This window comes from Citrus clementina, unplaced genomic scaffold (assembly GCF_000493195.1).
Source record: "Citrus clementina cultivar Clemenules unplaced genomic scaffold, Citrus_clementina_v1.0 scaffold_5, whole genome shotgun sequence".
NCBI classification, from domain to species: Eukaryota; Viridiplantae; Streptophyta; class Magnoliopsida; order Sapindales; family Rutaceae; genus Citrus; species Citrus x clementina.
Genome location: NW_006262201.1, coordinates 31,848,331 through 31,873,218, shown reverse-complemented (window position 1 = coordinate 31,873,218; position 24,888 = coordinate 31,848,331). Strand labels below are relative to the sequence as shown.

At 34.1% G+C, this 24,888-nt stretch overlaps 5 protein-coding genes and 1 pseudogene across 6 annotated transcripts; 2 read left to right on the top strand and 4 right to left on the bottom strand.

Moving 5' to 3' along the window:
* The window catches only part of LOC18040241, a 1,424-nt pseudogene extending 933 nt beyond the window's left edge, over positions 1-491 (bottom strand).
* Positions 492-2,623: 2,132 nt separating this feature from the next.
* LOC112098521 (GDSL esterase/lipase At1g54790) lies at positions 2,624-5,200 on the bottom strand. 2 transcript variants are annotated; one of them, XM_024185065.1, is made up of 5 exons: positions 4,913-5,200; positions 3,811-4,011; positions 3,523-3,689; positions 3,154-3,424; positions 2,624-3,038 (listed from the first exon to the last, which is right to left on the bottom strand). In XM_024185065.1, exons 1-5 carry the CDS (start codon positions 5,145-5,147, stop codon positions 2,770-2,772), a joined length of 1,143 nt encoding a protein of 380 aa, XP_024040833.1. In that variant the 5' UTR covers positions 5,148-5,200; the 3' UTR covers positions 2,624-2,769. The 2 variants fall into 2 exon arrangements, with proteins under 2 accessions (XP_024040833.1, XP_024040832.1); XM_024185064.1 differs by lacking the exon at positions 4,913-5,200 and adding an exon at positions 4,191-4,638.
* A 669-nt stretch (positions 5,201-5,869) lies between these two features.
* On the bottom strand, positions 5,870-9,816 carry LOC18042476 (kinesin-like protein KIN-1). The gene is made up of 15 exons (XM_024185062.1): positions 9,597-9,816; positions 9,145-9,247; positions 8,826-8,869; positions 8,684-8,713; positions 8,481-8,603; positions 8,360-8,385; positions 8,134-8,215; positions 7,906-7,947; positions 7,741-7,774; positions 7,512-7,587; positions 7,224-7,443; positions 7,053-7,144; positions 6,629-6,743; positions 6,376-6,555; positions 5,870-6,169 (listed from the first exon to the last, which is right to left on the bottom strand). The coding sequence occupies exons 1-15, from the start codon at positions 9,708-9,710 to the stop codon at positions 5,999-6,001; spliced, it is 1,452 nt and encodes a 483-aa protein (XP_024040830.1). The 5' UTR covers positions 9,711-9,816; the 3' UTR covers positions 5,870-5,998.
* A 973-nt stretch (positions 9,817-10,789) lies between these two features.
* Positions 10,790-11,383, top strand: LOC112098161 (F-box protein At4g00893-like). Its single transcript, XM_024183793.1, has one exon. The coding sequence runs from the start codon at positions 10,790-10,792 to the stop codon at positions 11,381-11,383; it is 594 nt and encodes a 197-aa protein (XP_024039561.1).
* On the top strand, positions 11,016-12,020 carry LOC112098480. The gene is made up of 2 exons (XM_024184913.1): positions 11,016-11,224; positions 11,299-12,020. Exon 2 carries the CDS (start codon positions 11,439-11,441, stop codon positions 12,000-12,002), a length of 564 nt encoding a protein of 187 aa, XP_024040681.1. The 5' UTR covers positions 11,016-11,224; positions 11,299-11,438; the 3' UTR covers positions 12,003-12,020.
* A 281-nt stretch (positions 12,021-12,301) lies between these two features.
* On the bottom strand, positions 12,302-24,662 carry LOC18042475 (branched-chain-amino-acid aminotransferase-like protein 1). Its single transcript, XM_024183294.1, is given in 30 exon segments — positions 12,302-12,508; positions 12,762-12,936; positions 13,086-13,121; positions 13,708-13,788; positions 14,020-14,091; positions 14,419-14,502; positions 14,615-14,668; positions 15,106-15,191; positions 15,411-15,462; positions 15,710-15,796; positions 15,959-16,013; positions 16,163-16,263; positions 16,377-16,565; positions 17,051-17,153; positions 17,628-17,686; positions 18,188-18,325; positions 18,630-18,722; positions 18,859-18,930; positions 19,170-19,268; positions 19,663-19,801; positions 21,142-21,462; positions 21,702-21,772; positions 22,105-22,218; positions 22,683-22,739; positions 23,077-23,161; positions 23,265-23,352; positions 23,434-23,497; positions 23,589-23,717; positions 24,179-24,248; positions 24,369-24,662. Coding segments are annotated over 29 exon segments (2,808 nt in total). The 5' UTR covers positions 24,458-24,662; the 3' UTR covers positions 12,302-12,508; positions 12,762-12,816.
* Positions 24,663-24,888: the final 226 nt, after the last annotated feature.

Here is a 24,888-nt window from a genome sequence, read left to right as displayed (position 1 = left end):
AACTTTTGGAATTGAGTCAAGTACTTGATCCAATGTTTAATGTGGTTAGAACTTACAAAGTGCAAAATCAAGATCATTCTTGCCTATGTCAATTATGTACAGCCCTTTCGCAAAATAATTCTATGAAACTTTGTTTAACAAGTAATTAATTCTTTAAAAAAAGTAATTCATTAATTGCCAAGGAGGGCTTCTTAAATCATAGCTTATAATTCTTTTATGATCATGTCTTCACCTTTAGCTAGCAAGTCGGGAACCTTAGCTTGGAAGTGAATGAACTGATGAAAATGGAAATGGACAAAAAGATCCTAGAGCAACTGGAACTCTGGAAGTATAATTGATCCAGCAGCCGCATAATTACACCTTTCTTGGAAGCCTGGTATGCCTACTGAATCCAGATAGGCACGCAGAAGAGGGGTGCGTTTGGTACGTTTTGTTGGGTGTTTTTTGTTTCTAAAAAATGAAAAACACAAAAACATGTTTGCTAAGGCCATTTTCTAACAGTTACTAAAAAAATTTATGGAACAAAACATTTTTGTTCTTTTATTTTTGTGAACAAAAGTCGAGAACACTAGAAAACAAGAGGGAATTGCGTGGGATATACCCTATTTTTCCTAAAATATCTAAAATATACCTTAAATCATTAATATATATATATATATATTTAAAAAAATCAGGGAAAGTATAAAAATAACCTCAATAAAACCATAACAAAACTAAACTGATTCCTTAAATCACAAAGTAAAAAAAGTAAAAAGATTTGGCGTTTACTCGATTTGTTTAAAAAACTACTCGACTTATTCAACATACTTACTTGACTTACTCAACTCTATTACTTCACTTCTTACTCGGCTGAATGCTCGACTTACCCAACTTCGTACTCAACTTCTTTAAAAAATAACATAACTGTTACTCGACTTATTCAAAAAAATTTATTCGATTTTTACTTGATTTGTTTTAAATATTACTCGACTTAATACTTGACTCATTTAATATACTTACTCGACTTAATCAAATGACTTCTTACTCAACATTATTACTCGACTCTTATTCGACGTGTTCAAAAACTTACTTGACGTTTACTCGACTTGTTTAAACAATTACTCAACTTTTTCTCGACTTACTACTCAACTCATTCAATTTATTTACTCAACTTCCTACTTGAGTAGATACTTGACTTACTCAACTCACTTATTTCACTTCTTACTCAACTAACTGCTCGACTTACCCAACTTGAAACTCTATTTTTTTTAAAAATAATATAATTGTTACTCGACTTGCTCAAAATAATTACTTGACTTTTACTCAATTTATTTTAAAAGTTATTAATACTTGACTCAATTTATCTTCAAAAGTACTAGTTCTCGACTTACTCGACTTACTCATATCCTTCACTTCTTACTCGACTAAATATTAGACTTACCTGATTTTGTACTTGATCTCTTTAAAAATTACATAACTCTTACTCGACTTGACTTTTACTCAATTTATTTTAAAAATTAATTCACTTAATACTCGACTAATTTAATATACTTACTTGACTTCCTACTCGACCAGATTCTCGACGTACTCATCTCTTTCACTTCTTACTCGACTAAATTCTCGACTTACCTAACTTCGTACTCAACTTCTTCTTGGACTGATTTTTCAATCACTCATAACTTAAATTGAGTGTTAAATCCTTACATTTTATGCAATAATGTGTGTGTGTGAGCACAAAAATGAATAATGTATTATTAAAACTCATAAATTATTAGCAATTATACTTATAATGAAATCAAATCAAACCCTAAGCATACAAAAAGGTTGCATTTCAAACATAACTTATCCACCACTTAACAATGCACCTTTTTTATGGTTTATTTTTTATTTTTATCAAAAACCTTGGATTGGAGGTAAGAAATGAATTGGTGAGAGAGAATGCAACCTTTAAGAAAGAAAAAAAATGGTGAGAAGAGAAAACCATGATAAAAGAATGGTGAAGCATATTTAAATAAAAAACTCAGACAAAGCAAAAAAGGAAAGGAAAAAAGTTAGAGCCTGCTCCACCACTTTTATTTATTCAATTATTATTTTATTTCATTAATGATTCTTTATTCAATTACTTTTCCATTCTTTATGTGCTACTGAACATGTGTTGAGTTCCCCTTTAATGGATGACAATGCATGAGTACTTTTTTCTCAAGCTGTTAGTTAACTTGTAGAAGGATTTATATTTCCTACTCTTATGCATTCTTACCATGAGGTTTGCTTACCGAAAATCTATTACCACCAAATGCCCAATTTAGGAGAAAAAATTACTTAATTTGGCATAGTCCATATAGAAAAAGAGTGGAAATTTGGTAATCTATTGCTTTTATGTTCATTCAGTTAGTTAGCTATTTCAAGACCGTGATTTATGAGTTTTAGGTTGCATTTATGTGGATTAGAAAATGAATTAGTCTAAGCGAATCTAAGTCTATCCGTTGCCGTAAAGGCACCGGATAGTGAATATTTGATGCTAATTATTCAACATTGTGCTTCCTCACCAAAAACATAAAAATAAAAATAATTTCTCAACTTCTCGAGTTAAGAGTTGTCAAATCAATAAATCAATAAATCAATAATAACACTTGCATTAAAGAGGCTTTTCAATTTTCTTTCAGGTCAGCACAGCAAATAAATGATGAATGCAACCTTAGGTCACTGAATTCCAGTCACAAAGGACATTACTTGTTAGTACTTGATATTGACCAATGGCTGCCAAAGCATTGCTTGAAGTCCACAGTGTCTTCAGAACTTAAGATCAAGAAGGAAAGGCATTTTGTCAGCAAAAGGAGGATCAGAATATTTTCCGGTGAGAATCTGTGTTGAAACATACTGATTTGCTGCTTCTGTATAATGTATTCCATCCCAATTCACATACTCAGTGCTGTCACTGCAGGCTTTGGCTGTGACTGAGGTCCCGTTTATAACTTTCGTCTGACCGCATGAAATGCCACTGTTATAGTTCAACGGTGCACCTCCAACCCCACAGCAAGCCATTATAGGCTGCTCAAAACCTGCAGAAAGAAAACGAGAGGCAAAATAAATAGGATTCAGAATTTCTAATCATCAGTGAGTGTAAATGAATGAAAAATGAGAATTATGGTCATCAATGGTACTAAAGATACTAACCATATCGGGAATAATTTGCAATAAGGCTGTACTTTATGGTGTATATATCGACATATGTGATATTTGAATCTGTATAATCTCCTTGCAGTTTCTTACAGAGTGCATGAAGCTGCAGATTGAAAAGTTTAGCAGCTTGGTTGTGGCCGCTGACACAACCTAGCTCATCAAGCATTGATAGATCAGTTCCAAATTTGGCAACATTCTGAGCTAAGCATCCAAGGGGACCTGTGTTGTGAATCCAAAAGTTCCTAGCCCCTTCGTCGTATAGTCTCTGGAGATTCCATTGTAACAAGCAAAGAGTGAGAATTTAGCCACAAGCTAACTCATTATTTGAGAATGAAATACTAATCAAGTTTCACATAATCTGACCCTTAATCCCGTCTCGAATTCTTCCAAAATTTTGGGAATTGAAGCAAGTACTTGATCTATTGTTTTGGAATAAAATGCACCAGCGAGATCATTCTGGCCTATATCGAACGTGTACAGCCCCTTGGAAAAATAATCTACTGCTGGAATGTATTTGTCAAGACGTTTACCTGCAATTATGTTGCCGAAACTGGTTTCTATCAAAAGTTTCTTAATCCACGTAATTCAATAATGTCAATGAGGGCTTCTTAGAATTATACATTTAAAAATATTATCTGATCATGAGTTCACCTTTCGCTAGTAATTCAACAACCCGAGCTTTGAAATGAAGGAACTGATTGACTTGAATGTCAAATGAAAATGGACAGACAGATGTTGGAGTCGCCTGGTGTATAGTAGATCCTGCGGCTGCAAAATTGCACCCTTTCTGGAAACTTGGTAAGCCTATTGAATCAAGATAGGCATTCAGAAATGGAAGTTTCATTGCATCCACTGCAACACCACAAAGATGAAAAGGGTTACACAAGATGATCAAGAAAAGCCAGCAAACTTTCTTCTTGAAAACAGAGGAAAGGAAACAGAGAAAAAGAGGGGAAGAAACTGTGGAAAACAGAAGTTGTAAGCAGAAGTTGTAAGCATAATTTATCAGTAAATTCAGATAGGATATTTACTGAGAAAATCAATAACCAGGCGGCCATCACTGTATCTTCCAGATGGTTTCTGGAAGTAAGTTTGTCCGTTAGGTGGATCAAGGCTTTCAATCCCAGCAGCAATAAGATTACCGGTGTCAGAATTTGAATCACCAAAGTTGAAAATAGCAGGAAATTTGAATTCAATAGAATAAGTAACAGGCAACAAGAAGGAGATCAAGGTGAAGATTTGCAGAATGCAAATCTTAGCAGCCATTGAAGAACAAGAAGGCTTGTAGCTTTCGCTTGCAGTTTGTTAGTTACTATCTATAAATAATTTTATGTAGGCTGTTGTGATTGAAAGACGTTTGGTGGATGTGTACTGTTAAAGCTTGCTTCAAATCACAGAAACCCAGAATAAAAGGGATAAAAAGACAAAAGCAAGTTATCTTTTTGGTTCAATGACCAAGATAATAAGATATATTATATCATTGGAGAATATATTATATCATTATCTTTTTGCACATAACTGTTGACCGTTGAGCCTAAAGCCCATTAAATATGGTACTCGTCTGATTTCCAGCTAGTTATACATAAATAGGTGGTACAACCCCATGGTAATGTCGCCTTCAAATCTCGGATTTCTAAATCTTTTTTCGTGGAATCTTTGTTACCCTTATGTTAAATTTTGATACCCGACACATTAGACTTGAAACATTTTACAACAGCATTTTAATATAGTTGCGAAATATTGGTAAACTTACTGAGAAAGTCTACAATAAGGCGGCCGTCACAAAATCTTCCAGATGAAGCCTTGAAGTGAGTTCGTCCATAAACGGGGTCCAGGGTGAAGCCTAGGCCAGCACTAAGTTCGCCAGTGTCTGAATTTGAATCACCAAAGTTAAAAACAGCAGGATATTTGAAGACAAGGGAATTTGCCTTAGGTAAAATGATGGAACACAATGTGAGAATTTGCACAATCAAGATCTTGGTAGTCATTTTAGCTAGCAGTGGTAGTAGCTTTATCTTGATTGCTATGTGTCGCCCACCAAATTCCCAAAAGGGGTTTTAAAAACATGCAATGGTAAGAAAAAGTTTAGTGGGTTTTATAAGCAAGTTTTGTCTTGCTTTAACTTGTAGAAAGACTATAAGTCACATGAGAGCCAGAAGCAACGCTTTGTCAATCAAAGGACAAAATTGCTATGATAAAGGAATTGTATCCTTTAGAAAGTCCATGTAAATACATTTATATTGTTAAATAAGGACTGTTAAAACTTAACTGTATCAATTGAAACAGAGCGTTTTGTAAGCAAAAGAGTTGAATTTCCCTTTAATGGAAGGCATGCATGGGTCCTTTTTAACCAGCTGTGCACTCCAATATTTTCAGTTTTCTTGTGTACACAAAAGATAGGACAGAAGGATTGGTATTTACTACTCATTTTTTTTCAATGCAGATATGAATGCTAATAAAGAAATTATTTGTTAAAAAAAAATATAAGCAAAGGAAAGCAGATAAATTAAGGGAAGAAAAAAATTATTATCTAAATTTGTTAAGCTACAATACAAGACATATTAAATTAGAATTGGGGTCATTATATTTCCATTTCAAGTGTCTAAAGATTTCAAGTTTTTGTAGCTGAAAATACTCAGTGAAGTCATTGCAAAATTGTACTGAGACTCAATTATTTGTGAATTTCTAATCATGATAAATCAGAAAATTGTTAATCATGAGTCATGATTATATCAGTAAAAGTACTAAACTACGTACTACTAGATATGCAGAGTCTTTTTTCTATTATATGACCTTTTTGTGAGTGAACAGGAACTACAATGAAATAGCAAGATTCACTTTAGTGAGTTGCAGAGGAAAATGGCCAGATCCAGGAAACAAGATGACTGAGGCGGTCAGAAATTTTATGCACAATACTTGCATATCCGTTTTCCCCAGCCTCTTTGTGAAAAGCATCAATCTTTCCAGCAGCAGCTATTCTGGTCTTGAGAGCCTTGTTCTCACTCTTAAGCTAAAAAAATAAAGATAAAACAAAACCAAAATTTAATGTACTTGTAGAACTTGGGGATGGATTAGAACTGTAGAACATAGTCCACTTTCATATCTAAATTAAATAGCACCATTACTGAAAGATATGATGGAGGCAAGCTGGATGCAATTGTAAGCCATTAAATATGAGAAATTGCTCCTACTTGCGTCACTATTTTTATGTCATACCTCCTCAACAGCACGCACAAGGTCTTCCACCATGTGTTGCAGTGAGGTAATTGTTTGCAGGGTAACATCTTCAAAGGCCAAGTCCAAGTCTTCAACTGAATTTGGATCCAATATAATCCCCTCCATAATGAACAATTCTTCAAGTAAATTGACATTTTCAACATCCAGTCTCTCCCTCAGCTACAACAATACAGACCGTCTCAGAAAATAAAATAACAGGTGCATGGAGAAAATCTCAAAACATAATGCTGACCTTGTTCAGAATTCTCTCCATTGACTCATCTTTAGTTGCTTCATATACTCCATGCTTTTTGGCATTACTTTCTTTACTGCAATGGGCATGTGGTGATGCCTTAATATGCTTTGCCCTGCCATGAGTCAAAAGAATCAAAATGTCATTGGAGAATCCTAGTAAGAAAAAATTAAGAAAACTCATTGCAAAAAAGTAAAATTTTTTGAAGCAGTTCCAAACATTATTGATTTTAATTTTGAGGTCATTTTGATATCTGAATCAAGGAGAACAAATCTCATACCATCCATTGCCATAAATGTGCCTAATAATGAACATTTAAATGTGCCTAATAATCTCTTCAAAAAAAAAAATGTGCCTAATAATGAACATTTCCTGCTAATGCAAAGTCACACAGCATGCTTAGCAATGGGTATAAATAGCAAACCTTGTGCCAAAGCGAAGAGTGGAGAGGCTTTCTGCTGAATTTGAAGTGCTTGGTGAACAACAACAGAGCAATGCAGTCCTCGAGTTCCCTCCCTGATAGATGGAAATATGTAGAACTTCAGTTCAAATTTTATAACTATATGGTGGGTGAACTAAAGGGAAGGAAACGAACAAGAGCATCTTGTAGAATTCGAGTTAGCTTGGAATCACGGTATGGAATGTGGAATGCTTTGCCTGGTGAACCACAAGTCAGAGCACTTATTACATTCCCTAGGGCAGAAAGGGATTTATTGATGGTCTTAGCTTCTTCAAGAACTTTCCCTTCAGCTCCAGTTTTCTCTGCTTTCTCAGACCCGGCCAAGTCTACAAGAAGTAATTTTCCGGCTTTGACCCTGCCCACAGTTTTGAATGTTACCATTAATTCATCAAATCTTGAAAGTATCGAGCGGAGAAATAATACCTTTTTTCTTTAGTCAGTTCTTGCTGGACTGTGAATATGTAAATACAGTGACTTCTACTGCTGGCCATGTTCATTTCTATCAAATGTTAAGGTTTAAAACTAATTTATAAAGACGAAAAAGTTTAAAACTAGTTTATAAAGATGAAAAGATACTAATAGGATCGTCTTTATAGCATTGCTTGATTAAAAATTTCTCAAGAATTAATTATACATAATAAAAAGGAGATACGAGTCTCTCCAACAGCTCTGTTAGATATCCCACTCTGCATAATCAAATTAGAAGTTGAACTATGTTATCAGATTGCGACAAAATTCTCATGTTCAAGTTTGATATAAGAAATTGGTTGATACAATAAAAGAAATTGGACAAAGTTTTCATGAAGTTCATTCTTACAGCTAGACTTTGCAATGCTTCTGCAGAGTTGAATACATAGATCTGCAAAAACAGAAAATAAAAAGTGAAGTCTCTTTCAAGAATTAAAGTTTACATGTTTAGTGGATCATTTTTAAATTAAAGGCTATTTGATTCTCCATTCTAAGATAAAAAATCGGTCGCCTTTTTTTTTTTTTTTTTTAATAAGAAACAAAAAAAGCTGATACGGAGTATCTACAAAAGTCTCACCTCTGTTACCCCAGATAGCAGTATTCCTTGTACTCTACTTTCCTTAATCTGTATGTTGTCCCTTGATAAATCAAAAAGGTCCCTGAGAAAAAGATAATGCCATAACAGCTTCAGTTCAAGAACAGAAAATATCCTAGAAAATTATCTATCTTCTGTCTAATGAGCTGGAATTCTGGGATTAGATGTGCGAAGCAATCAAAATAAATGCATCTCTGCATGCACGAACCTGACTTTCTCCATGTAGATCTCGACCTAGATAGTCGATGAAGGTTCAAAAGTTAAACAGCATTAGTAATTAGTTAGCTCATACATGTACAGGACTAAAGAAACAGTGTGCATCTCAATACCATTGACAACTTGATGGTGAACTTGACTGATGCATCAGAAGATTTCATGCAATCAAAGAGTTCATCTACTGTTCTCTGGAGCAATCCTTTTTTCTGCTCATCACATGCTAGGATGCTAGGTCCCTGATTAAATAAGTGAATGCTAACATGTTCGAGCTTCAGTAAACCTCATTTCTGGAAATTATATAGAATCATCACATCACCTCCATGCTAAATGTCTTTCCAGCTCCTGTCTGTACCAAATGAATAAGAAAGTTTGTCAATGAAAAACTTACATGATTTAGTACAATTATGAAACAATGCAACAGCAGATAAAAAACCAACACAATGATAAAAATCCCTCACCTGCCCATAAGTGATGACTGTTCCATTCATACCATTAAAAGCATCTATTAAATTAAAATGCATGGGAAAACGTACAAAGTTAAAGGCCAAACTGAAGAAAAACCAGCCACACAATGTTAAAATAGGACAGAAATCCACCATAAAGGAAAAAAAGATGGAATTCCGGAAGCATGATCGAATAACAGCGGTTTCTCAATACTTTATGGAACCTCTAAAACAATATTTTTAAATCCAAAAGAGAAAGCAGAACTACATACATAATCAGTGCATAAGACCTTCTAATACTTATACTAGAACCAAAAATGATTTAAGGTTGTACCTCGAACAATAGGCAGAGCTAAAAATTCAAACACCTCAGCTTGCTCAGATTTCTCGTAGAACACTCTGTCAAAGCCAAACTTGAAATTCTCTTCCTTGTCATCCTATCATATAATCATCACAAATCATCAAACAATCACTATATTTAAATACACACAAACATACTACTCCATATATGTTGTACATTCATAGACGTACATAATCCTTCACAAGTCACCGCAAATTGTAGCAATTTAGCTTTGAATTGCTAAGACTATGAATAATTCTGAACTGTAAAATACGGACTTCCACACATCATAAACTCAGATACATTCACAAACACAAACACATAACACAATCTCATTCAAATATACACAATCGCATTTACATATCCATGAATACAAACAAGTACATATACATACACAAATTCTCACAACATAATCGCGAAATATGTTTATTGAAATCAAAGAAGACCTTGAAAATGAAGGATTCATTGTCGATGCCGTGAATGCACACGCTATCACCGTGATTACTTCTCTCCTTTGAACTCAAAGGCCTGAATCGAGCACAGACTGTTATGTTCGACATCGTCTTATTGTGCTATAAGTCTCGAACTCAAATCTGTAACAAAACGAAAAACCACAACGGTGAGCAAAAAAGTTAAGTCAATATAAGAAACTTAAAAGAAAAAAAAAAGTGGTGTAGAATTGTATAAATATGATCGAGCAGTTTCTATGCGCATGTTTGGTTCCCGAGAAAACGAAGGAAAAGAAAAGTAAAGAAAATTTTGAATAAGTAATAGTTCGAACTAGATCTGTCTACTGATGAGCAATCGCGACATTTAAGTTCACAAAAATAAATGATGAATTGATTATTTTCTCAGAAACTAGGAAGAAAAATAAAATTCATGATGAGAAATTAAAGTTTTCCTATGTAAAATCAAAACGTTACTGTTTCTTTTCTTTTCGATACATTTTCTCGGTGTCCAAACAGAACGAGAGAGACGATTCGATCATATTTGATTTTTGAAAAAGAGAAGTGCTTGAAGTATTATTTAGGAAATCGAGTTAGTAGAATTTTGAAAATTAGAAAAAGAACGAAAGGAGACAACGATTTGTTGTCTTCTCTGTACATTTTCTCGGAAACCAAACAGACTAGAAAGGAACTTGTAATTGGGAGAGTGAGGGTGCGCGAGTCGTTTTGAAAGTGAATCAATTGATTGGCGGGAAATAGAGTGATGAAGTAAAGAATTTGCCAAAACTACACAGAATGCAAATCATTTAAAAGTTATGAGTGGTAAATGACATGTCATCTAGAATATAAATTTTAATTGACAGGTCATTCAATTCTTACTCCACGTAAGTCAAATACGACACGTTATCTATCTGATTAAGATATAAACGACGAGTCATACCGTTTTTAAGTCTTGAAAGCCGATCTTTCCGATTTGTCAAAAACCCTCTACTTACAAAGAAACAAATTGATATTATGAATTCTAAATAAAATAAGAAAACGGAATAATAAAACTAAAAAATAAAATTAATCCTAAATTTAATGGAATTAAGGTGAGTTTTTTTATAAAGTTGTGATAGGACAAGAGGGCTAGGAGTGATCAAATATCACAACCGGCTTGGTTTACGATAACTAAAGGAATGAGAACAAGAAAGATGTTAGCACCGGAGGAAGAAGAAACCCCACTGATCAGCTATAACTCTAAACGTCGAAAGAAGTGCCAGACAAAAGCAACCAAGCCACAATGCGATTGGTCCCATCTTCCCAGAGGGATCGTGAGACTTATAATGGCAGAACAAGGCTGGTCAGACAGGTTAAGACTCTCTAGGGCTTGCAAGTTTTGGAACGAACATCTCAATATCAACGAGTATGAGATCAAAACTGGTGATATGCTTCCATGGCTAATGTTTCACGATTGGCAAGCAACCCATGATGGCAGAGTTCGAAGCGTGTGCAAGCTCGGCGACCCATCTGTCTGGAGGACTTTCCTTGTAGAGGAAGAAACAAGCCCTGCTGCTGCTGAAGATAGAGACATTCTTGTTGGTGCAAAACCTTGCGCATCAAGATACGGTTGGGTTCTTTTCACCAGGGTAATGGAAGAATCTTGTCTTTGTTGTTGCACTCTTGTTTTCTTATACAGTCCTTTTACTAATGAGATCGTTAGGTTGCCTGAGTTGGGGATGGGTCATTGCAAGGCATCGTTCTCGTTGAGCCCTAGCTCTCCTGATTGTGTGGTTTTTGTTGTGTGAACTTGGAACAGACATTGCAACTTCTCGTCCGGGATATAAAGCCTGGAGGAAGCATATGCAGCACCAGCCTGGAGCTTATGGTTCCGTATTGGATGTGAACTATGCGGGTGATTTGTTCTATTGTGCTTTCACTGATGAGCTGTGTGCTTTTGATATAAGAAACCAGAATTGGGAACAGCTCTCTGATCAAGGACCAAATAGTAACAATATCGAAGCTGCTGCTTCTGTTGCATCTAGTGAAGATTATATCTTGGGATGGAAGTCTGAATGTCTATGGAAATTCTGGAAGTTTGATTTATCAGAAAATCAATGGATTTTTTATCATTTCAAGGAGCAATTAACAGGAAGCACATCGTTCGCAGTTCCAGCTCTAGCCGAGGTGCATTATTTTCTACAAAGTTTCTTCGCTTGGCATAAGGGGAGATTGATCATGCCCTGGTGTAGGTCTTTCTATGATGATTCCAAGAGGGAAAATGAATTTTACGAGTGGATTTCGCCGGATGAGTATGACATGAAAAGGATTTGGATTGAGCCTCCCTTAGAACGTATCTGGAAAGCTTGTGATTTACTTGCATCTAGTTTTGAACCTACCGTGGAAGAAAAATCAACTATTGTGTGAGATCTGATATTCACTTTAACAGAACGATACATTATAAGATCTTTGGTAGATCTTAATGTTTAGGTCTCTTGCATTGTGTTTCAAGGTACTTTCATTTTAAGAATGCATTTTGTGAATAGAATCTAATTTCGGAATGCATGATCTCTTTTTTCTCGTTTGATTATTAATGCAATCATTTTCTTTTGGCGAAATAACATCTAACTTCTAACAAATTCAGGTTGCTGGGAGGAAGATTGTTTTTTAACAGAATGTAAACAGCTGACCATTTGTATCAAACTTCGAATTAGATATTAATTATTTTTAGAGAAGAATACAATTTGCAGGTTCTCGGTACTTATTCAACATAGAATTGACTTGAGTTTACAGAGTGACAGAATCATAAAAACGAAGGCAGCAACATGAAATTTTATTGCTGGATACTCTGGCTTATTCATTCATGAATTTGGAAGCAATTTCAGCTCATCACTTCCAGTCTGTGCGCCGTTGTGCCCATCAATAATGACAATCTGGAATGAGGAAAAACTCAAAGGTTAGAGCTAGAAAACAGCATATGGAAGTTACCTCTTTAAGAATTGAAAACGATCTCAAGAAAGTTATAGTTGGTCGAAAGAATTTAACTAATAGCTCTTCACCCTTTTCCTTCTTTGCTTATTTGCTATATAAAACAGGTTCTGCCCCTCTTTTCTATATAACGAATGAAAGTCTCATTTTTAATTGAGGGAATTGGAAATAGTGGTTAACCATACTAAGAAAGCATACCTTTTGAAGCTCCATCACTTCAAACATTCTGTGACCATTGAGACATTTGAATTGACTAGTAGGATGGTATTGGCACTCCTGACTCTTCTGTCTCTTTTTTGTAAACTTTTTGAATTCTTTGAGTTACAGGCCCCACTTTTCCATCACCAACTATGCGCCCATCGATCTTCACAACCTGTCGAGGAGTGGCGGACAAAAAAATTGTATTGATGTGATATGGTAAATGTATGAATTAAGATGTTAACAAAACTACTATCATAGTAAATAATCTTCTTTTGCCGTCTCGGTGCAGAAAGGGAAAAGCAATTCTAAAAGGGAACTCGCCGGTGTTATTTCTCCCATTGTTCCAGTTGTCCAAACCTGCAGAGCATCCATTCTTGACGTCATTAACAAATCAAATACAAAAATATAATCTGAATTAGAATGATTTCATATACGAACGGCTATGGCCTCAGATTCTTATATTGTTCAGAAAAGCAGATGGGGTTAGATTGAATATTTGCATCCAAAGCATCAACATTTACCATTCATAAAAAGTGATTGACTTCCAAGCACTTATGAATTTGTATTTGGTTACCAAAGACAAGCAGCAGGCATCTAAGAACTTGTAATACAGCAGTAATTACCGACAAAATGGTCGTGGGAATTTTAAAGCGAAAAAAATATAAGGATAACCCCAGAATGAATGGAAGAATAAAATAGAAAGGGTCTGCATATAGTTAAAAAAAAATCTTGTGTATTTTACATGATTCTGATGTCAAAAAACTGAAGTGATTTGCTATATGATGCTTTCGGTACTAGTCGTACATAAAATTATTATTACATAGTATTTAAAATCACACTACAGTTCTAAACCTGCCAATCATTTTTTCTTTCTAACATATTTTGGCATGCAACTAAATAGTAAGTACGTTTAGCAGAGACTCTCAAGGATAAGCATGAAAACCTCATCTGCTGTGTGAAACTCTGATAGGCTGATTCTGCGCTCCTCTAGGACCAGGTTTTCCTTCACCACAAGTTCCATGACCTGCAATCTCAAAAATGAATCATTCACTCTAATACCAAGCGTTTTCTTTGCCTACTCTCCCAAAAACAAGGAATGAGGTAATTGATATTCAAAGTGGCCCAAATTTAACTTTTACATGATTATAGTTACGTACTTCCATATCTATTTTTCCCAATTTTAGTACAAAAGAAGTTAAAAGATTTAACTAAATTAAAAAAAAAAAAGTGAAGATGAAGGTTTAATACAACTTACAGTTGCTCGAGTGATACCAGGAAGGCAATAATCAGCATGAGGTGTCAAAACACGGCCTTTCTTCACCAAAAACTGCAAATTGAAAGATGAGAAAACTCAAAACAACTCAACAGGAAAAAAATAAACATCCAAAAAAACAATTCTTTTTGAAATATTTGAGCCATATTTTCATGAGAAAGCACAAACCCTATTTTTAACCTTTTTTCATCAATATGATAAAACCTAGAATCTTTTTTCAACTACATTCTGGCCTGGAGGCAGAAATATTGGATCCATTAATTTTTGTCTGGAAATTTTGTGGTGATAAATATTCAGTTGATTGCTTCAATAGAAGCTTTTAACAATCCCCTACTAACACTGTGCACATTAAAATCAGAAACAACAAAAGCATAGGCTTACGATATTTGTGGCATTTGTTTCAGATACATAACCGTCCTTGTCAAGCATGATTGCATCAGCAGTATTTGCATTATTCCCTTCTATCTGCATCAATAAAAATTAACAATCACATATAGTTATCGATTAAAATGCAGTAAAAAATATAATCGCACTACTAACTCTGGCACAAAATCTATATAGTTGAAATGGTCAATACCTTTGCAAGTATATTATTGAGGAGGTTATTGTGGTGAATCTTTGAATCCAAGTTCTGGAGAAGACACAAGAAAAATGTCAAAATCGCAAGATGTAACCAAAATCAATCAGATTAAAACTTTGAAACTTTTGTAAACTTTATGAACAATATACTGATTTTGGAGTCATGACACGACAGTTTTTCCATCCTGTACACTCAGTAACATGCATCCCTAGAATGGAAACTGTATGTATTTTACCGTTAAACTCAAAATAAATACAAATCTGTTAAAAAATTAAACAGTTGCCGCATTTTATGAACTGGCGAAAATTAAAAAAACATGAACAAATACTGAATTACTAAAAATATGTGGCAGATAAGTTGGAACAACCAACCACAAATATTCATCCCAGTTTTCACAAACCCAGATGAACAAGTCAGGAAAGCCAAGCATGTTTTTCAGTTTTATGTGTATATAGCAACAGAAGAAAAAAGAACTTTAAGAATCTTACATTAGGAGAATTACGACGTGTGGTTGCTGTGACCAAATTTACACCATGTGTATTGTCATAGACTGGGGGTTTCCATTCAGGAAGCACTGCATATTCAGATTTACAAATGAGTGTATCATGAGAAAGCTCATAAAAAAACAGCAAAATTGTGGAAACCTCCAAAAAAAACAAAGCTCCTCTTTTACATGAAAGCCACCGTAATATAACACCAAATCTAATGGTTGTTAAGCCAACATACACAAAGAAAAGGAGAACGATAATTTAGCAATTTAACTGGTACAAGGTGCTGAAGACTCGGACATTACCGATTAGTGTGCATCCATAAAGATTAAATGCTGGGCTCATGCCAGAAGTAACCTGAAACAATGCATGAATATGGCGTATCAGTTAAGCAAATGTAGAACCCAAAGCTTATGCCACATCAATGTGTAATTCTGAAACTTGGATTTATTTCATTCAAGGTAGAGAGCAGATAGATGATAAAATTATTATGTTCTTGCATGTATTTTACCATTAATTTCCCATCAGAACAATGCTTTTCCTTCAAATAATTGAAGCAAATTCGTTCCAAACAAGTAAAAGAAAAGGGAAGGAGATCATGAACCTTTTTGCCACGAGTGAGTGTTAGCCGGATGTGTGCATTATCCAGCATACCATTCCTAATGAGAGTTCTGAAGATGGCTTGCTTAACCTACAATTTTATGCAATGTTTTACTAGGATGTACTTATCAGTCTCTACTCATGATACAGCCAAAAAAAATAAAAAAAAAATAGAGCAAATCTTTCCATCCAGAAAGAATCATCCAAGTGCAAACATAGATATATTACAAGTAAATACTTCTTGAGATCTTACCTCTTCACGGGTCGGAATATTGTTGAAAGCCAAAGCCTTTGCTGAGTCAAACAGCCTAATCAACAGAAATATAAATCCAAGTCTGATTATCTTGAAGATTGAAGTTGAGGTTTTGTAGAAGCAATATAGATATATTATACCATAATCACTAGTTCCATATAGCAGACAATAACTTTTCCAAACTTCTGCTTTCCTTTCACTAACCTATCTAAATGCTCTTCAAGCTTAAATACCTTGCCATTGTAAACTCGGAGTCCCTCCCACACTCCATCACCACCTTGGACAATTGAGTCAAACACGGAAACCTAACAGTCATGAGGCAAAAATGAGAAAGCTAGAAAAGCATGCATAAATATGCATTAGGCTGAAAGTCCAGACTGTCAACTGTCAATGAATTTTATTCTCCTTAATCAAGTACCTTTGCATCATCACGAGGCACAATCTCATCACCAACCCATGCAAGAAGATTTTTATTTGCAGGAACCGGAAGATCTGGTTCAGGTAATGGACTCTTCAGAAGGGATGAAGTTTTTCTGACATTGCGCCTGAGCATGTTGTAAAAAGGTAGACTTTGCTCCAGCAAATCATAAAGAGACATAGGAAATGGCTGAAAATGAAATATAATATCTCTGGTTTCAGTCATTTGGTTCTCATTATCTAATTCAATGAGTTTGATGCCAAATCTCAGAGTGTGCGTTCAAAAGAAATCAGAGATGATAAACAAGTGATATTACATTTAAAAAAAAAATACTAAAAGGTAACATTTACAAGTGAACATCGGAAGAACATTAATTGCTAACTTTAATTATGATAGTTGACTTCATGGTTCAATTTTTAGCTTTACATTGAGTTATTTCCCACATTGGTTAGTAACAGGGAGTCACTTGCGCTTAAAAGTTAGAAAAATCCAAATCCAATTACTATTAGTCCAATCACTTATAGCTCTAATGAAAGAAGTGGGGCAGACTACTGAGAAAAATAATTCATCAATTAAGTAGGATGACTATGACTTGTTAGATTCTTTTAAAATAGAAAATGATTTTGTGAACTATACATATATTATCCAGGAAACATGAAACAGAAACTACATACCATGGGATACTCTCTTGCTGATGTGAAACCTGTAGATTTATGTACACTTTCATACCACCACTTAGCCCAAAGGCCATCTATTGGTTTTGGACCAGCTTCCCATCTGAATAAATTTGGATTTGAAACTTGTCATGCACACAGGTTAAACTATAATGCAATGGGAGAGTTGAAAATCCATGCATGCATTCTCCAAATAAGTTGTATAATGAATCAAATTGGAACCTATGAATTTTCAACACAATCAGAGAAAATTTTCTATGAGGGAAGCATTAAATAGAGATGTAAAAGTTGGAATATATGGAGAAGACGAAGGCTGGATTTGCTACCAACTGGGCCTTGAGTTCAAGACATTGAGTCCTCCAAGGTGAAGATAATGGAAAACAAGGTTCTAGTAGCTGAACATAATCTCTCAAGTTTGAATTTGGGCTTTTCTCAAGAATAAATTAGCAAAGAGCTTAACTGTTATTGCTAATCATGGCAATTCTCTTTAGAATCTAAAGTATCTCTTTGATGAAAAGTAACAAATATATAGTAAGTGAAGCAATTTTAAATTTTCAACTGAACGACTTTAGCACACCTCAGCATTGTGGCTTGAAAAGGAATATCCAAGTCTTCACAAAGACTGCGTAAAGTGGCCTACTCATCAAGAAGGCAAATAAATAAAATCATATTAAAAGTAAAAAGCCAAGCACTTTAAATTTAAATAACCAGCAGCCACTAGAGACGTAAATGAGAATGTTGAACAAAAAAGCGGAAAGAGAGATGGCCAGTTCATGCATCATACTGATTTCCAACTAAATAACAATGAAATCAATTCGAGCTAGTGTTGTTAAAACACTCACTAGACCACATAAAGCTCATGCTAAAGCAAAAATGTCCATGTCAGCATCCACATCTCAGTAGAGTCCAAAATTCAGACTTCATATACAGACCGCTTTTTTCAAGAGAAGGCTAAAATATTTAACCATACAAACCTCCATTTTATCATTGAAATTTAAGTGATTGAAGGGATTAGAGAATGCAATGCAAGTATAGTAAGTCCAAATTGAGTGAATAAAGGAGCAATATTCAATTGTAAATCACTTTACGGAGCAAAGTAGATCCTACTTATTATATAAATTTAGAGAGCTGTACGACCTCAGGATCTTGTTGAAGGTCTGCAGCATCGACTATAACTGGACTTTTTCCCAGCTCACAGAGCTCGCTGTAAATGGTGACCAGGTCTGCCAAACCCAGCTCCTTAAAGGATGGAGGCACAACCTTATCAAATGATGGCTGACAATACATATCACATAAAAGATAAACTGCAGCCAGTCAGTTCCATCGGAATAAATAAATGCAAATTGCTAATTGCTTCGTAAAGAAATAAAATCAAGCAATAACAATTATAAATATAGAAAATTGATTGCTTTTATGGAGATTAAACATTTCAAGTTAAAATTTGTCAACTAGGGTATGAATCAATACCATAGACATTAGTGGAATATATGAGATTATTTGTATATTTTCAATTTGATGAGATTATTCGTATATTTTCAATTTGATGCCTTGAATATCAACAAAAGTCCACAAATCTTACCAGTATGTCAAGAGGATTCCGTATCAATAAAATGTGCTTCCCTTTCTTCATTAAATCATCTGGCAAACCAGGTAATCGTTGTTTTGCCATATGCTGTAGATGGTGAAATAAAAGTAAAATCCAATAAGAAACCATCAACCAGAAATATAGGAAATTCCCATCATATAGCAAGAATATTAGCAAAAGGCAGTCAAACGTGTGCATCTTCACGGATAATATAGTATATTACCTTGCAATACCGATATTTCTTCCCTCCTGGACCAAAAATGACCTCGTTTACAACCTTATTTCCATCAGATTCCTACAAATTGAAAAGTTGATATTTCATTGTCGACATAAATATAATAATTCTAATACCATACTTAAACCCATCCTATAGCCCAAGATTTAAAGAAAGAGGAAAAACAACAACTATATGAGATATTAAGATGAAGTTGGTCATATCAGTTTTCGGTAGAAGGCAATTGCAACAAAAATAAGCAAGGTAAAATCTTCAAATGATATGGTATTTGAAGATAGCAAGAAATAATTAAAACTAACAATTTTGGATAGAATCTCCTCTCTATAGGGCCGATCAAACCCTGTCACCCGAAGAAAAGCTGGATAGAGAGGTTCATCAAGCACTTCCATGTTATCCCTCTACAAAAAAAGCACAACACAAAAGCTAATGAAAAACAAACATCAAAGCAGAAACAAGCAAATTATTATCAAAATTAGAATAATAGCAAACCCAGAATTCAGAAAGCAAATTAATTTCATTACTATTAACCAAAAAGGGAAAGCAAAAGAAACAAAAAGATCATTTCACAATGAACAAACTATGATTCATCATCAAATATTAAAGCAGGGACAGGACATTTGGCATCAAATCAATTCCCAATAAGCTATAGTTTCATTTAAATATTCTCATGAAGCAAGCAGCCACCATTATTTACAAAGAACACAAGTACAAACAGGAAAGCAGAAAAAAAATATGATACCGGGGTAAGAAAATAATAAGCTGAAGTTTAAAAAGAGTGAAGTAAATTGTAACCTGAGCAAAAGAGTACATGAGGCTGGTACTGAGTGATCTTGGGGCAGACCATGAGTGGATCACCTCTATCTCTTGCTCCGCCATTTCTTGATGATGATGCTGATGAATGACAATCGTCAACTCTTATGAGAGTTTTGAGCTGGTTGGATATACGTCTGTCTGAAAAGGAAATGACACTATGAGCGCGAGCGTAGTTTTGTCTGAAAGCATGGAAAGCCAGCTCAAAACTTGAATGTTTGAAAAAAGTAAAAAAAAAAAAAAAGGTTTGTAAAAGGTAAAAGCCTATTTAGTAATTTTAAGATTAGTATTTATTTAGTCTTTATATTTTTTAAAATACCTTAAAATATTTCTGTTGTTAAAATATTAATATTCCTACCATTATTTTTTATTTCCTTTAGTTTACTTTTACAATATTACTATTTTATAATAATTTTTTGTTTGGACATTAATAAAAAAAATTATATTAATTTTTTTGCAAGCACTATTTGCACACTTGGTAGTTCCATGCAATTTTTGACAATTAAATTTTTTATAATTAAAAATTAATATAATTTTTTATGGTTAAATTGGTAATTTAATTATTTTTTTAATTAATGTCTAAACAAAAAAATTATTTTAAAAGGATAGTATTGTAAAAGTAAGCCAAAAGAAATAAAAAATAACAGTAGGGGTATCAATACTTTAACGGTAGGGATGTTTCGAGTCATTTTTAAAAATATAGAAATTAAATAGATACTAATCTTAAAATAGAGGGATTAAATGAGCTTTTATCATTTGTAAAAAAATGAAATTTTTTTTACTGTTCTGACAAGCTCCTAAGGTCACGTCAGCATTATCTTGTTTGTTCGTAATTTTTTTTAATCATTTTTTCAATTTTTCAAACTAGATCTACCATAAGATATATATTATTACACTTAATTAGTCTGTATTAGTAATTGATTATATAAATTTTGTACCGCAACTTCGCCCACTCACCAACCTCTTAATAGAAAGATGTGTGATTTTTATAAAACTAGTGCGATATTGACTGTAAAAGTTATTTATTGGTACTCATATATATATATTAAACCATTGATGAAGATTCTCTTTCTAGTCATATGTTAGCTTAAAATATTCATCTTTCCAATAGAAGCTACTATGTAGTTGGATATGGTTGTATAAATGAAGATTATTTGTCACCCGATGAAAACGCACATTTGGTTTGCGTATGACAGGAATGTTTGAAATTCAATAAGCTACATTTCCTTAAAATAAAACAAGAAAAAAAAAAATCAAAAACCTTCACCTCATGACTCAATACTTTATGATATTAGAATCGTACAACAGCTCAATAGAAGAGATAACAGAACAAGAAGCCAAGAACTGCTCATCTCTGGGTTGAGTGAGCGACTGCGAAAGACTATTTTGGAGGAAGGAGAAGAATACAATCAAGCCTTGGATGAGACAGTAAATAATCTCATGTTTGATCGATCGTATGACTGCATATAAGGAAGCAAATTGAAGGGCATTTTGGCTTCCGTTAGATCTGTGATCGAGAGATTAGCCTGCTCTACCAGTGAAAGGAAATAATTGAAGGTGTCGATGTTCCGAATGACGGTTGCAATATACGCCACTGGGCCTTTGCTTGTTACAGCAGTTAAATCATTAAGGTCATTAGTATTACATTTAGTATCCAGCGTAAAGCCCTTGGTACTCTCTTTCCGTGAAGAGGAATCTGATTTCCTTCGATTCAATAGAATGGCTAGTATTCTAACAAGATCAGGGAAGCATGATCGATCATACAATATATCAGCACCCAAACTGCAGAAAGGAAAAAAAAAAGATAAATCACACTGGATGTAATAACAAAAGGGTGAAACCATATACAAATTACACCCAAGAAAACTAACATGATCTCCGATCATTAATTCAATTTTTGAGTGGCAAAGAATAATCAATATAATGGACATAAGCTCAATAGCCCCATTTCAGACATGCATGACCATGACAGCTCAAAGGCCAGTCAGAAAAATATATTAGGAGGTGGCTAAAATACTCACATGATTTCTGGCACGAAGGCAGAAAGCCCACTTTCTGATGCAGATTCCCAAGGCAGATGAACACATTGTACCTGAAATTTACAGTTGATTTCAACACTGGCTGCTACAAAATCTTTTCCTATTTGATTACATGAGCTTTAACTTAAGACTTCCATATCAATCCAAGAATGACTTCATATCCTCAATAAAACCAAATTTTGGTTCAATTTCCATGAGTTTGTTGTATTTGATAGTTATGAAGTACAAATTGTTCTGGAAACAAGTAACCAAACCTGCCCTATTGCATCTTGATGATTCAACTTAAAGAGAAAATTTAGAAAACTTTTGTTTCTCTCAGAAATTATATGACTTATGCAGAAAGGAAAATGGCTAGGGAAAAAAAATTCTTGCAACTAAAGCTTACCACATTCGGATCTTCATAGCTTTCTAACAAACTAGTATCGGTGCTTAGCTGGTTCAACTCCAAATTGGACCTCATGTTAGCTAGAGTTAAATGGTCGCCATCAGTCAATGTCACCTGTGTCAAGAAAATGTGCCATGACAATAGCAATAGATCAAATGACTACAAGCAACGAGTCTGTGATATGCATACAACAATAACTCTTATGCAAACTATTCTACAAAATGAGATAGCAATGACCAGCTGGACTTGTTCTGCAGGGCTCATAGTGAAGAAGCATAAACCTAGCACTAAATATAAGGCCTGTAAGGTAACAAGAACCTATGGTTCTTCAAAATTATTCTTTTCCTAGGCACCAGAAACAGTTAAAATATGTGGCCCGTATCTGTCCACACAGTCGCTCTTTAACTGTGTAGTCATCAGAAACCAATTCATTACTTTAGGAGCATAAACTTTGGAAGCAACCAATTTTAGAAGGAACCATCCATAAAGCTCCATATTCCTTCAAATTTCATAAAACCCCAACAAATTCATTAAAAGCCAACACCATAAAGATATAAGCACGAGATTTGAATACACACCTTTGAGGCTTTTACATGGGCAAGACAAATTCCAACCAAACCAACACCTGAACCAACCTGTAAAAACAAAAATTTTGAAAAAGGAAAAAAAAGCAAGAGAGAATCAGAAAACGAAACTTGAGTATATAGGAGGCTTACAGACATGATCAAGTCAACAAGCGAGAAAGGAAAAGAACTCTTTATGAGGTACAAAATAAATAGTGAAGTAGAAAAGCCAGTCATTTCTTATTTATTCCCTGCCATCTTTTTAGAGTTGTACGATCAAATGATTGTAAAAAAAATTAGTAATTTGGTGTTTCAACAAAAGGAACTAGCTTAAGTTATTAATGGGTCAAGAAACCTTAGCAACAGTTAGTAATTTCAAATAGGGAATGTTATTTAACCAATAACTTACCTCAAAACAAGATTTATTTGAGAATATTTCCGGAAAAGAAAGTATAAACTCTGACAAAAGAAGGCTAGAGGGCCAAATTGAACACCTGTAAGTCAAGAACTAATTCATAATGTTAGAGAGATCACATGTAACTTTACAAGATGATGATTTGGAAAGAAATACAAAATAAGAATCAAATTGAAGCACACCCGGTATCTCCTTCAAGCATGTTGAGGGAACATTGTAGTGGAACCATTAGTTTCCGAGACTTTGGACAACTTGGGAGATCAATACAACCTAGAATTACCAAATCATCAACTAAACTTATGGGCTGGTCAGAAATAGAATTACCGACATCATACAGATAATAGTTATTACCGTCAGGAAAAAGAAAAGTGATGGTTTTATGGACCCTCATGCTTTTTTCAACAAACTGATCGTCCTACAAAAGCAAAAACAAATATTGTCAAACAATAAATAAGCATGACAAGAAACACAAATATTAAATAAGATAAATCCATAAGCAATTTTACCTTCAAAGATGTTATGATATCAGCATATAATTCATATATTTCATCCAAAACTTCACCATGGATTGACTCAACTTCAACAATGAGTTTCTTTAGAAAATTCCTCAAATAAGGCGCATAAGCTTTGCCTACCTGCATTAGACATACAACTGAAACAAGCTCTATATTAAGAAGTCAACAAATGAGATTGTGACTGCTTCTATAGAAAGCACTAAAACATATTCACAAAAGCAATTAAAGTACTTTTTGGAAAATATCTACTTGGTTTTCTCCAAAGTGAAAGCAAACTCTAAACAATGAAGACGAAAGCGCTTAAAGAACCATTTCATAAAAGTGATTCCAATTTCCATCAACAAAATGAAACCTCACTAGAAGTACAAATCTAAATCCCTATTTTATCCAATTCCAATTCTGAGACTAAAACTCTATATACTGTCAAACAGTGTCTAAAAATATCATTTAAATTAAATGCAATAGAAAGCACACAATAATTTGCATAAAAATTCAATCTTTGGAATTCATAAACTTATTGAAAGACAAAATAAATAAATAAATAAATAAATTATTAAATTGAGAAAAATAACAATGCTCACAGCTCTGCTTATACAATAATTCCAAATAAACCTCTGCACTCTCTCTGTAACTGATCCATCGCCGCATACTCTGCATTTTAAAATTAACAGAAATCAGAAAATTAAGACCTAATTTTATTAAGTAATACAATAATAATAATAATATTATTATTATTAGCAATGAAATTGGGTAACGTGCAACGACGGATACCTGGCAAGGGAAACGAGAGAATCGGAGGGTTCCATGGCGAGAAAGGCGGAGATGAGGTGGAGCCATGGCGGAGCCGCCGGGTCCGTCATGGCTTCTTTGGTGTCAAAGTCTGGGGCTTTGATAGGGTTTTAACCGATGCCCCTCTGGATCTGATGAATTCTTGTAAACGACGCCGTTTGCTTCTGAAGAAAATACTTCTATATTAAAAAACTAGATCACTTTCTAAAGGACATGCACAGTATATCCTTTTTCAGGCAGACCTTGCAGTATTTCTTAAAGCTTCTTCAATTTTTTTGTAATAATGATAATAATTTTTAAGCAATAGTTAGTATATATATATATATATATATATATATATATATATATATGTATTGCGGGCACATGATTTTTTTTTCATACGAACACACTTTTAAACTGTAGAATTTAATAGGATCAAATTTTAATTTTATTAAACCACACTACTTAAAAAAAAAATGCCCATACTTGAGAATGATATATATATATAGTGCTGTTTTGGTGT